Source organism: Macaca thibetana, chromosome 9 (assembly GCF_024542745.1).
Source record: "Macaca thibetana thibetana isolate TM-01 chromosome 9, ASM2454274v1, whole genome shotgun sequence".
Classification (NCBI taxonomy): Eukaryota; Metazoa; Chordata; class Mammalia; order Primates; family Cercopithecidae; genus Macaca; species Macaca thibetana.
In genome coordinates this window covers 64,512,376-64,524,944 of record NC_065586.1, presented here as the reverse complement: position 1 = coordinate 64,524,944, position 12,569 = coordinate 64,512,376, and the positions used below count along the sequence as shown (strand labels likewise).

At 41.2% G+C, this 12,569-nt stretch overlaps 1 protein-coding gene across 2 annotated transcripts in view; it reads left to right on the top strand.

Moving 5' to 3' along the window:
- DDX21 (DExD-box helicase 21) overlaps positions 1–12,569 on the top strand; it is a 156,966-nt gene that overhangs the window by 138,142 nt on the left and 6,255 nt on the right. For both annotated transcript variants that reach the window (XM_050805218.1, XM_050805217.1), the window contains 7 exons: positions 414–599; positions 2,493–2,638; positions 3,718–3,867; positions 5,409–5,570; positions 7,688–7,807; positions 8,811–8,884; positions 11,326–11,485. In XM_050805218.1, the coding sequence (XP_050661175.1) occupies positions 414–599; positions 2,493–2,638; positions 3,718–3,867; positions 5,409–5,570; positions 7,688–7,807; positions 8,811–8,884; positions 11,326–11,485 (998 nt within the window). The remainder of the gene's footprint in view (positions 1–413; positions 600–2,492; positions 2,639–3,717; positions 3,868–5,408; positions 5,571–7,687; positions 7,808–8,810; positions 8,885–11,325; positions 11,486–12,569) is intronic.

Below are 12,569 nucleotides of genomic sequence, written 5' to 3'. Positions count from 1 at the left end.
CTGCGCCTGGTTAATTTTTGTAGTTTTAGTAGAGATTGGGTTTCACCATGTTAGCCAGGCTAGTCTTGAACTCCTGACCTCATGATCCACCCACCTTGGTCTCCCAAAGTGCTGAGATTACAGACGTGAGCCACCACGCCCGGCTGCATATTTCTTTTATGTCACTTTATACACTAGATGGTCACTTCAAATATTTACTATAATTGGATGGTTTAAATTTTGTTGATATTTTTCACTTCGAATGTTTTTCCCACTAGATTAGGAGTGTCGTGAGTATCTTTATCATTATTAATTACTTAGCATATTACTTTGTACTTGCAGGTATTTAACAAATATTTTAGAATAACAATACAGTTAACGGTGGTACCCCAGACCGATAAAAACCCAGAAAATCTTGTCATTGTTTTTTATAGTTGAACGCATGAGGAATGGGATTGATATCCTGGTTGGAACACCAGGTCGTATCAAAGACCACATACAGAGTGGCAAACTAGATCTCACCAAACTTAAGCATGTTGTCCTGGACGAAGTGGACCAGATGTTGGATATGGGATTTGCTGATCAAGTGGAAGAGATTCTAAGTGTGGCGTACAAGAAAGGTAATCCACAAATTCAAGAAGCTGATAAAAAAGACCAAAGGAAGGGTGGTAACTAAATAATTGTCTTTATTTATTTATTTATTTTGAGGCAGAATTTCACTGTCTCACTCTGTTGCCCAGCCTGGAGTGCAGTGGCATAGTCTTGGCTCACTGTAACCTCTGTCTCCTGGGTTCAAGTGACTCTCGTGCCTCAGCCACCCAAGTAGCTGGGATTACAGGCACCCGCCACCACGCCTGGCTAATTTTCGTATTTTTAGTAGAGATGGAGTTTCGCCATATTGCCCAGGCTGGTCTCAAACTCCCAGCCCCAAGTGATCCGCCTGCGTCACCCTCCCAAAGTGCTGGGATTAGAGCATGAGCCACTGCGCCTGGCCTGGTGACTAAGTAGTTTTCTAAGAGATGAATAAAGCCTTGGGAAATTGGAAGGGGGCTTATTTTATCTAGAAATTTGGATTAAAAAAAAAAAAGTCATTACTCTGGGATTAAAGCTGGTGAGGAAAAAAAAAGTCATGATTTATCATATAACCACAATGGGGAAGACTTGGGAAAGTAAAAGAAGAAAAATATCATCTTCTGTCATCTTGGTGTGGTCTACTTTTGGTGTATTCCTGAAGTTTTGCATTTTATTGTATATATGTTGATTATACTCTGACTATACATATAAAAATTCAGCAAAAATACTGTATGAAGTGGTTGGCCATGATTTAATTCTACTTTCTGCCTATTTTGATTTTTTATTCAATATAAATAATTCTGTTTAGCCACTTTTATATGGGTAGCTTCTCACCTCAATATCTGGAATTGGCTTTTTTTTTTTTTTTTTCTTTTGAGACAGGGTCTAAATCTTTCACCCAGGCTGGAGTGCACTGGTGGGATCTTGGCTCATTGCAGCCTCCACCTTCCAGGTTCAAGCGATCCTCCAAGTAGCTGGGACTATAGGTGTGCGCCACCATGCCCAGCTAATTTTTCTGTTTTTTGTAGTGATGGGTTTCACCATGCTGTCCAGGTTGGTCTCGAACTCTTGGGCTCAAGTGATCCTCCCTCCCACTTTGGCCTCCCAAAGTGCTGGGATTACAGATGTGATCTACCACAGCCGCCCTTTTTTTATTTTTAAGATAGGCCCTCACCCTGTCACTCAGGCTGGAGTACAGTGGCACCATCATAGCTCACTGCGTCCCTGAACTTCTGGGCCTCAGCTTCCTGAGTAGCTAGGGCTACGGGGGTGTACCACCATGCCTGGCTAATGTTTTTATAATGCATAGAGACAGGGTGTCACTGTGTTGCCCAGGCTTGTCTTGATTCCTGGCCTCAAGTGATCCTCCTGCCTCTACCTCTGAAAGCATTGGAATTACAGGCATGAGCCACTGTGCCTGGCCTGGAATTGGTTCTTTAGGATAGATTTCCAGAAGTGGAATTACTGAACTTAAAAGTGTAAATAATTCATGCTCCTCAATATACATTGTCAGATTCTCTCCAGAAGGGTTTGACCACACTTCTATTTGGAATGTTTGAGAATGTGATGTCACTCTTAAGTAGAATTGAATAAACAAAAATAGTAGCTGGACTCAATGATTGGACAAGAATTCGAAATTCATAAAATATTAAGAATAGAAATCTTAGAATATATTTCGTTTGTAATTCAAAGCCTAAATGGTCAGAAAGCAAAATAACTTTCAAGTACTTTCACTATTTTAAGGATCTTTTAGATAAATTACCTAGTGGTTTCTTTGCCCATTGGGAAACCTGTCTTCCAGTTTTGTGTCCTCAGTACCTGACTTGCCTCAGGTGGTTGCTGGTGAACATTGATGGACTGTGGAAGTGTTAGGTTAGGTGGAATACTATGTAGGCTTGTTTGGATTATTCATACTGACTTTTTTTTTCCCCTCCTCAAAGATTCTGAAGACAATCCCCAAACATTGCTTTTTTCTGCAACTTGCCCTCATTGGGTATTTAATGTTGCCAAGAAATACATGAAATCTACATATGAACAGGTGGACCTGATTGGTAAAAAGACTCAAAAAACGGCAATAACTGTGGAGGTAAATTATTTACTTAGTTGCCAGAATATAAAATTGTATATTATTATTTTCTTGTCTGTTAGTATTAAGACTGGCAAATACTGTTTTTCCGGATAAATACTAAATCCATGTGAAAAGCCAAGGAAAGATATTTCTATTTGAGCTATATATGAGATCTGTGTTTTTATTTTTAGTTTTTGTTTTTTGAGATGGAGTCTCGCTCTGTCGCCAGGCTGGAGTGCAGTGGTGCGATCTCTGCTCACTGCAACCTCTACCTCCTGGATTCTCCTGCCGAAGCCTCCCTAGTGGCTGGGACTACAGGTGTGCGCCACCACACCCAGCTTAATTTTTGTATTTTTAGTAGAGATAGGGTTTCACTATGTTGGCCAGGATAGTCTCAATCTCTTGACCTTGTGATCTGCCCACCTCGGCCTCCCAAAGTGCTGGGATTACAGGTGTGAGCCACCACGCCCGGCCCAATATCTGTGTTTTTAAAATTTCATCATGTGATGGCCTCATTTCATTTCAGAATAATTTGGAACTTAAATCTATCTGAATTATGTAAACGTAAATCACACTTACAATTTAAACATTAGAGGGCAGCAGAGAAACCTAGTGCTTTGGGTTTAAGCTTAAAAGTGTTGAAGTTTAAAATTTCACTTTTGATTCTGATACCTAGATGAATTAATTTCACTGAGGAACAGACCTGGATATTAATCTACAGATTGGATTTTTAAGTAAATGAAAGGGCAAAACATACAGAAACTTGTGGGTTATTTGGTTTCCTGTAGAAAGCTAGGGAATGGCATTTCCTTTCCAGCATTTTCCTGGTTGTCAGAAAATAAAGTTAGGTGCTCCTTAGAGAAAGGGGAGAGGCATGGGGAGATGGGCAGATCATGTTGCTTTCTGCTTTAATGACTTATTTAGGTTTTTTTCTCTCCGCAGTGGTGGCTGCAGATAGCTCTTATCAGGCTTGAGTAGTTGTTTCCAGGAGCAAGACATTAGAACATTAGTGTTGTGCTCATTGATCATTGTGTTGTGATTTTAGTTTCCAGCAAAGCTTTACTAACTAGATGTTTTTTTTCTTCTTCTTATATAAGCATCTGGCTATTAAGTGCCACTGGACTCAGAGGGCAGCAGTTATTGGGGATGTCATCCGAGTATATAGTGGTCATCAAGGACGCACTATCATCTTTTGTGAAACCAAGAAAGAAGCCCAGGAGCTGTCCCAGAATTCAGCTATAAAGCAGGTTGGTCCTTCCCCTTATGCCAGCAAAGCTGGGGATATCAGCAAATCTTCACCTTGGGCATATTTGCTCTTGGTCTAATTTTCATTCATTCAGTGAATACCAGTTTAGTTTCTTTTAGTTTAGAAATGAGAGGAAGCTACTTTTTTTTTTTTTTTAATTGAGGCAGAGTCTCACTCTGTTACCCAGGCTGGAGTTCAGTGGTGTGATCTGGGCTCTCTGCTTCCCTGAGTTCAAGTGATTCTCCCACTTCAGCCTCCCAAGTAGCTGGGGTTACAGGTGGGTACCACCACGCCTGGTTAATTTTTTTTTTCTTTTTTTTTTTTTGAGATGGAGCCTCGCTTCTTTGCCCAGGCTGGACTGCAATGGTGCAATCTTGGCTCACTGAAACCTCCACCTCCTGGGTTCAAGCAATTCTCCTGCCTCAGCCTCCTGAGTAGCTGGGATTACAGGCATGTGCCAGCGCACCCAGCTAGTTTTTGTATTTTTAGCAGAGATGGGGTTTCACCATGTTGGCCAGGTTGGTCTTGAACTCCTGACCTCAAGTGATCCACCTGCCTTGGCTGCTCAAAATGCTGGGATTATAGGCATGAGCCGAGCCACTGCACCTGGCCAATTTTTTGTTTGTTTGTTTTGGAGACAGGTTCTCACTTCCTTTGCCCAGGCTGAAGTGAAGTGCACTGGCGTGATCTTGGCTCACTGTAGCCTCAACCTCCAGGTAGCATGCACTACCATACCTGACTTTTTTTTCTGGATGGTGTTTTATTGTTGATATAATTCATGTGCCACATATTACCATTTTAAAATGTACAGTTCAGTGGCTTTTAGCATAATCATGAGGTTGTGCCATAGTCACTACTATCTAATTGGTAAGACTTTTTTTTTTATCATCAACTTTTAGGTTCAAGGGTACATGTGAGGATGGGCAGGTTTGTTACATAGGTAAACGCAAGCAAAGATGGCTTGCTGCACAGATCATCCCATAACCTATGTATTAAGCCCAGCATTTATTAGCTGTTCTACCTGATGCTCTCCTATCCACCCTCCACTAACTTTATTTTATTTTATTTTTTTATTTCTAGTAGAGACCGAGTCTTGCCATATTGCCCAGGCTGGTCTCAAACCCCAGGCTCAAGCAGTTTACCTGTTTGGGCCTCCCAAAGTGCATGAGCCACTGCACCTGGCCTCACTTCTTTCTGATAATTAGAGTGTACATGTTAGAGCTCTTAATCTGTCATGGCATCTCACCGTACAAATGAGGAAAGGGTGGCTCAGACCTAAGGTTACACTGACAAAATAGGTTTGATCACTCTTCTGTCATATTCTCAACTTCAATAAGTAAAGTTGGATACAGTTGGAATTGATGACTGAGGATCTTGAAATAATATTGAGGCTTATCCATTCAAGACACATTTTCCCCTTTGTAATGTTTTCAACAGGCATATCACCAAAATATGAATGTCTTTTACAGGCCTAATTGATTATGAGAAAAAGTACTTGTGTTGTTGGAGCTGGTGTTCTTACATCCGTTTATTTATTGGCAGGATGCCCAGTCATTGCATGGAGACATTCCACAGAAGCAAAGGGAAATCACCCTGAAAGGTTTTAGAAATGGTAGTTTTGGAGTTCTGGTGGCAACCAATGTTGCTGCACGTGGGTTAGACATCCCTGAGGTTGATTTGGTTATACAAAGCTCTCCACCAAAGGTATGTACTTTATGCTTAGATTTTATTTTGTTTCTTTTGGGTATTAAAACAAATGGGAAATTGTACTATTTACTTTGATATAATTAGTATATAGCTATCTTTTGAGTGCTGGGATGCTAAAGGTGATTTTGAGAATGAACCTGTTATAAGACACCCCCCTCAGAACTGACACTTGAATAGAAGTGCAATTAGCAGACAGAGGTTCAAAAGGTGACTTTGGGATATAGTGTGATTTTTGAGCCAAACCTTGAAGATGGGTGGAAGGACTTAGATGGGATAGGGGTAAGTAAGATAAATAAATGCATGAGTCTAGAGGACAGGGGAGAGAAAGGGCTTGTAATTAACCTCTGTGGTTAGAGATGCTTAGGTTTGTGAGTTATAGGAACCTCTCAAGGAGGATCCTGAAGCATAGTTTACTTGATGTGGATAGTTTTCATGCAAATAAAGGTTGTTCTAAAGGTATTCCAGTCACTTCCAACATGAAGACCCCGTAATCTCACCCAAATTGGCAAATCCCCTATGGTTAGAGGCTACTTACAACAATGGGGAAAAATAACTGAAGACTGTGAATTCACCAGTTCTTAAAAAGGAAGTCCTGCCGGGCACAGTGGCTCACGCCTGTAATCCCAGCACTTTGGGAGGCCAAGGCAGGTGGATCACGAGGTCAGGAGATCGAGACCATCCTGGCTAACACGGTGACACCCCGTCTCTACTAAAAATACAAAAAATTAGCCAGGCGTGGTGGCAAGCGCCTGTAGTCCCAGCTACTCAGGAGGCTGAGACGGGAGAATGACGTGAACCCGGGAGGCGGAGCTTGCAGTGAGCTGAGATCACGCCACTGCACTCCAGCGTGGACTACAGAGCGAGACTCCGTCTCAAAAAAAAAAAAAGGAAGAAAAGGAAGTCTCATGAGTGTGTGGTATAAACATTGTTTCATGAGCCTTTAGACTTTTTGATATGGTAGCCCTTAGCTGTGTTGAGCACTTAAAATGTGGGTGATCTGAATTGATCTGTAAAATACAAGTGTAAAATACATACTGCATAACTTTTCATTATGCAGTCTGGATTTTGAAGACTTATGAAAGAATATAAAATATTGCATTGGTACCCTGGTTTGTATAGATAGTATATTGAAATGATAAGACTTGGATATATTGACTGGTGTGGTGGCTCATGCCTGTAATCCTAGCACTTTGGGAGGCCGAGGCAAACGGATCACTTAAGGTCAGGAGTTCGAGACCAGCCTGGCCAACATGGTGAAACTCTGTGAAACCCTGTCTCTATTAAAAATTCAAAAACTAGCCAGGCCTGATGTCGGGTGTCTGTCGTCGCATCTACTTGGGAGGCTGAGGCAGCAGAATCACTTGAATCCGGAAGGCGGAGGTTGCAGTGAGCTGAGATTATGCCACTGCACTCCAGCCTGAGTGACAGAGCGAAACTCTGTCTCAAAAGAAAAAAAAAAGACTTGATATATTGAGTTAAAATACATTAAACTTCTTAAAGAAACCTTTTCAGTGTGTCTACTGGAAGATTGAAAATTGGAATTACATATATGCCTCTAATGGACAAGCACTATTTAGACAATGCTCTTTGTAAATTTGCCTACAGGACAGGGACCACTGTTCTAGAAGCTTTAAAAATTGCCAGAGGTCAACCGGGCGCGGTGGCTCATGCCTGTAATCACAACACTTTGGGAGGCCGAGGCAGGTGGATCACGAGGTCAGGAGTTTGAGGCCAGCCTGACCAACATGGTGAAACCCTGTCTCTACTAAAAATACAAAAAAAATTAGCCAGGTATGGTGGCGCGTGCCTGTAATGCCAGCTACTCAGGAGGCTGAGGCAGGAGAATTGCTTGAATCTGGGAGGTGGAGGTTGCAGTGAGCTGAGATTGCGCCACTGCACTCCAGCCTGAGCAACAGAGAAAGACTCTCTCAAAAAAAAAAAAAAAAAAAAAAAAAAATTGCCAGAGGTTTTTAAATTGAAGTGCTAAGGGACCTTCTCCCTCATGCCCCCAGGCTTATAACCACAATTGCTAGTGTTCACTGACCTGCATAGGCTACTCAGGTGTTTGTCTCTCTTTTTTGGTTTAGTGTTATTTATGTATTTTACTTCAATAGGATGTAGAGTCCTACATTCATCGATCCGGGCGGACTGGCAGAGCTGGAAGGACGGGGGTGTGCATCTGCTTTTATCAACACAAGGAAGAATATCAATTAGTACAAGTGGAGCAAAAAGCGGTACAACTATTCTTACCTTTCATTAAGCAAATGTTGAGTTCTAAAGTCAGTCTTTAGTTTCTTCAATTTTTATCCACTTTAAAATATTTTTATTTCTAGTGTGTGGCAATGACTGAAAGCTTACTGTTAGGTACATATGTTGTCCTGTGATAAAAGGCCCATTCTGAAGTAACTTTGCATTTGAAAACAGTGGTTTTGTTTTCATATGTTTGAAAGGCAGTTTTCAGACAATGATAATATGAACCAGAGATAATTAAGATTGAGGGGCTATAGGAATTGCTTGAAAATCAAATGAATTTGGGCATGTCAAAAGGATAAAGGGGAGAAGAGACTAATTTTTCCTCCAGAAGAATTGGAATAGTGTGTGTAGATTCTTGCCCCTTCAGGAGCTTAACTCATCTCCTTCCTCTTGAGTGGACTGCACTCAGGGACTTGCTTTCAAAGAATAGAGTAAGGTGGGGAGTGAGGACTTTACCGTGGAGAGATGAACAAACACTACCTGGGCCCGCTGATTGTGGGTCACGTCATCAGTGATAGGCACATAGGCATGTGCCCCGATAAGAGGTGGTGAGGCGAGCATTCACGCCGGGTATTCCTCCCCCAAGTATATAACCCTGAGCATGAGGAAAACACCAGACAACCTCAAATGGAGGGACATTCTACAGAACTGTTGACCAGCACTCCTTAAAACTTTCAGTCATGAAAAACAAGGAAAGAAGGAAAGACAGACATGGAATAAAGTCTGGGGTTTGGTTAATAGTTTAGCAATGTTGGTTTCTTAGTTGAAACAAATATACCTTAACAGTATAAGATGTTAACAGTAGCAGAAACCTGGAGCTCTCTGAACTGTCTTTGTAGCTTTTCTGTAAATCTATAATTGAAAATTCATTTTTTAAGGTAATAAATACATTTGGCCTATATTTAAAAAATTAGGGAACTACTTTATCTTATTGGAAACAATTGATGGCCATTGTACATTAAACTGTGGTTCATTTTCCTGTAGGGAATTAAGTTCAAACGAATAGGTGTTCCTTCTGCAACAGAAATAATAAAAGCTTCCAGCAAAGATGCCATCAGGTATGTCCCCTACCACTGCTATGGTCTGTTTTAGTGTTTGTTCAAATACTGCATGTCTTTGTACAGTAATAAGATTTGACTTTTTAAAAATTTATTTTTTTAATTTTTGAGACAGGGTCTGACTATGTTGCCCAGGCTGGTCTCAAACTCCTGGGCTCAAGCAGTCCTCCCACCTCAGCCTCCCAAGGTGCTAAGATTACAGGCGTGATACTCATTCCTGTCCAATCCTGTTTACCAAAGGAAACCACTATTAAAATAGTTTGCTTTGTCTAGGATATTTTAAGAGATAATATCTTAGGTATAGTATAAGTGCTTCTCACCCACTGGCTGATTAGACCACAGATTACATTCCAAATCTACGTTAATCCAGTTCCTCACCTGGTAGGATGAAAGTTGATTGTTTCGTTAATAGTAAACGTCTAGATGCTGAGGATTGGGTTAATTAACCGTTTGTCAAATGGAGGTGCTGCTGACATTGGAGGCAAGAGAATTATTTTTTATGGGATTGTCCTGCAAATGGAAGGATATTTAGCTGTTTAGGATCCGTGGCTGATTCCCCTGTGCAGCATACTCAGGGTAGGTAGGGTTGGCATTATAAAAACCAGAAGCCATTTTCCAGATGCCTCCTGGTGGTGACCTACATTCTCTGTTAAAGAACCACTCATTTTGGGCATCATTTTTATAGTGGTTTCCACAATTACTGTAAATGCTTATTTAAAAAACAGACACAGGGAGTCCATGATCAAAGGAAATCCTGGATGTCAATCAGCATGTTAATAGTTCAGGAAAGTTTTGTAAATGAAAGAGTTTTGGGCCAGGCATGGTGGCTCATGCCTGTAATCCCAGCACTTTGGGAGGCTGGGGTAGGCGGATTGCTTGAGCTCAGGAGTTCAAGACCAGTCTGGCCAACACAGCAAAACCTCATCTCTATAAAAAATGCAAAAATTAGATGTGATGGCACATGCCTGTAGTCCCAGCTACTCTGGAGGCTGAGATGGGTGGATTGCATGAGCCCGGGAGGTTGAGGCTGCAGTGAGCTGTGATTGTGCTACTGTACTCCACCCTGGGTGGCAGAGTGAGACTGTCTCAAAAAAAAAGAAAGAGAAGGAAGGAAGGAAGGAAGGAAGAAGACAGGGAAGGGAGGAAAGGAAGGATGAGTGGTTTTTTTTTGTTTGTTTGTTTGTTTTTTGAGACGGAGTCTCACTCTGTCGCCCAGGCTGGAGTGCAATGGTGCAATCTCATCTCACTGCAAGCTCCGCCTCCCTGGTTCACACGCTTCTCCTGCCTCAGCCTCCCGAGTAGCTGGGACTACAGGCACCCACCACCATTGCTGGCTAATTTTTTGTATTTTTAGTAGAGACGGGGTTTCACTGTGTTAGCCAGGATGGTCTCGATCTCCTGACCTTGTGATCCACCTGCCTTGGCCTCCCAAGGTGCTGGGATTACAGGCGTGAGCCACCGTGCCTGGCCCAGAAGAGTGTATTTTAACTACATTTTTCAAATTTATTTTAGCATGGCGTTTTTTTTTAAGTGTCCTACAGACGGGGTTCCCTTGGGTGCCAGTTAAGGAGAGTTGGGGTTAGATGGCGAAGAAGGGGAATGGGACAAAGATGCTGGTGGTATACAACAAACAGCCTCCAGAGTGCCAGCCCTGACACTGCTGCATGTCACTTTCTACCCTTTTACTGGATGATCTTTTTTAACTTTGAATGGGACATTTATTATTGCCAAGATAATAGTGACCCCCTTAAAAACGTGCAAATAGTCCCATAAACGTCCTTATCATTTTTTCAACTGACTTTGGAGGTCTTTTTCTTATTTCTTTTATTTTCTTTTCTTTTTTAAAGAGATGGGGTTTCTTAAAATGATTATGTGTGGCACAGTCATAGCTCACTGTAGCCTCAAGCAATCCTCCCACCTCAGCCTCCCAAGTAGTTGGGACTACAGGCATGTGCCACCACACCCAGCTTTTTTTTTCAACTTCAGAATGGAAATAGGTATTTTCTGATCCTAAAAGTAACACATGCTTCTTGTATAAAAACTCTTGACATTATTCATCATCACATCTAATGGTAGTATAACATTTTATTATATCTGTTTTGTGGTTTATATAAGCAGTCCAGATGATGCACATTTTAAAATTGTTTATACTTTTTGTATATCGTAAGTAACACCGTGGTGAACTTCTTGTTTTATTATTTCCTTAGGATAAAATGGTGCGGTAGGATAAAAATTAATTTCCTTAGGATAAAAATTAGAATTGCATACAGTCAAAGGAATGGATGTACTACTATAGAAATATGATGATTATACACTGCATCAAAATAAATGTGTTACACATGTGAAAGATTTGCAAAGTTACTCATTTATCTTGAGATGTCTTAGAAATGAAATCTGTCCATTTCTAGTATCCTTTTTCCTAACACACTCTCAAACAACAGGCTTTTGGATTCCGTGCCTCCCACTGCCATTAGTCACTTCAAGCAATCAGCTGAGAAGCTGATAGAGGAGAAGGGAGCTGTGGAAGCTCTGGCAGCAGCACTGGCCCACATTTCAGGTGCCACGTCCGTAGACCAGCGCTCCTTGATCAACTCAAATGTGGTAAGGTTCTGCGGCACATTCCTGATGCTTCATAATTTGGGGTATGAACAGGATGTGAAAGGGTTTCATTTAAACTTCCCAGTTGTTTTCACTTTCTCATGAAGGTAGTAAAGTATTAATTGTATTTTACAATTTCTGGCCAGACATGGTGGCTCATATCTGTAATCCCAGCCCTTTGGGAGGCACAGGTGGGAGGATGGCTTGAGCCTACAAGTTTGAGATCACCCTGGGCAACCTAGTGATACTCTGTCTCTACAAAAAAATAAAAATAAAAAATTAGCTGGGTGTGGTGGCATGCTGTGGTCCCAGCTACCTGGGAGGCTGGGACGGGAGGAGGGAGTATCACTTGAGCCCAGGAGGTTGAGGCTGCAAGGATCCACGATGGTGCCACTGCATTCCAGCCTGGGTGACAGAGTGAGACTCTGTCTCAAAAAAGAATAGAACCAATAATTCCTGTGTTTAAACACACGTACACATATATACGCGCACATGCAAATCCATAGAGGCAGAAAATATGAGTGGTCCCCAGTGGCTATGTGGAGGGAGGAATGGCAGTGGCTAGTAATGGACACAGGATTCTTTTGGGTGGATTATGACATGGCTGAAATTTTACGTAGTGCTGAATGGTTGCAGATCTTACCAATATAGTAAAATAAAAAACACTGGATTGTGTACTTTAAATGGTGAATTTTGTGGTATGTGATTTTTAATTGTTTTAATCCTAAAGTAGCCCAAACATATGTATGCATAAATGCATATAATACATTTAGGCAGCATACCTAGAAACTTTAGAAGGTGTATACTTTTCCTGTAAATTCAAATTTTTATTGAGATAATTGTAGCTTTACATGTAGTTGTAAGAAATAATACAGAGAGATCCTTCGTGTACTCTGCCCAGCTTCCCTAAAAGGCAAATGTATTTTGTAAAAATATAAAATTTTGGAAAACTGTAATACCACAACCAAGATATTGACATTCAGTCTTACTCAGAGTTCCCCAAGTAAAACCAGAGACTGTTTGTACTAATTGTTTGTGTGAGGTATATGTTTTTAGGAATAACTTTTCAAGAAATATTTTAGAATCA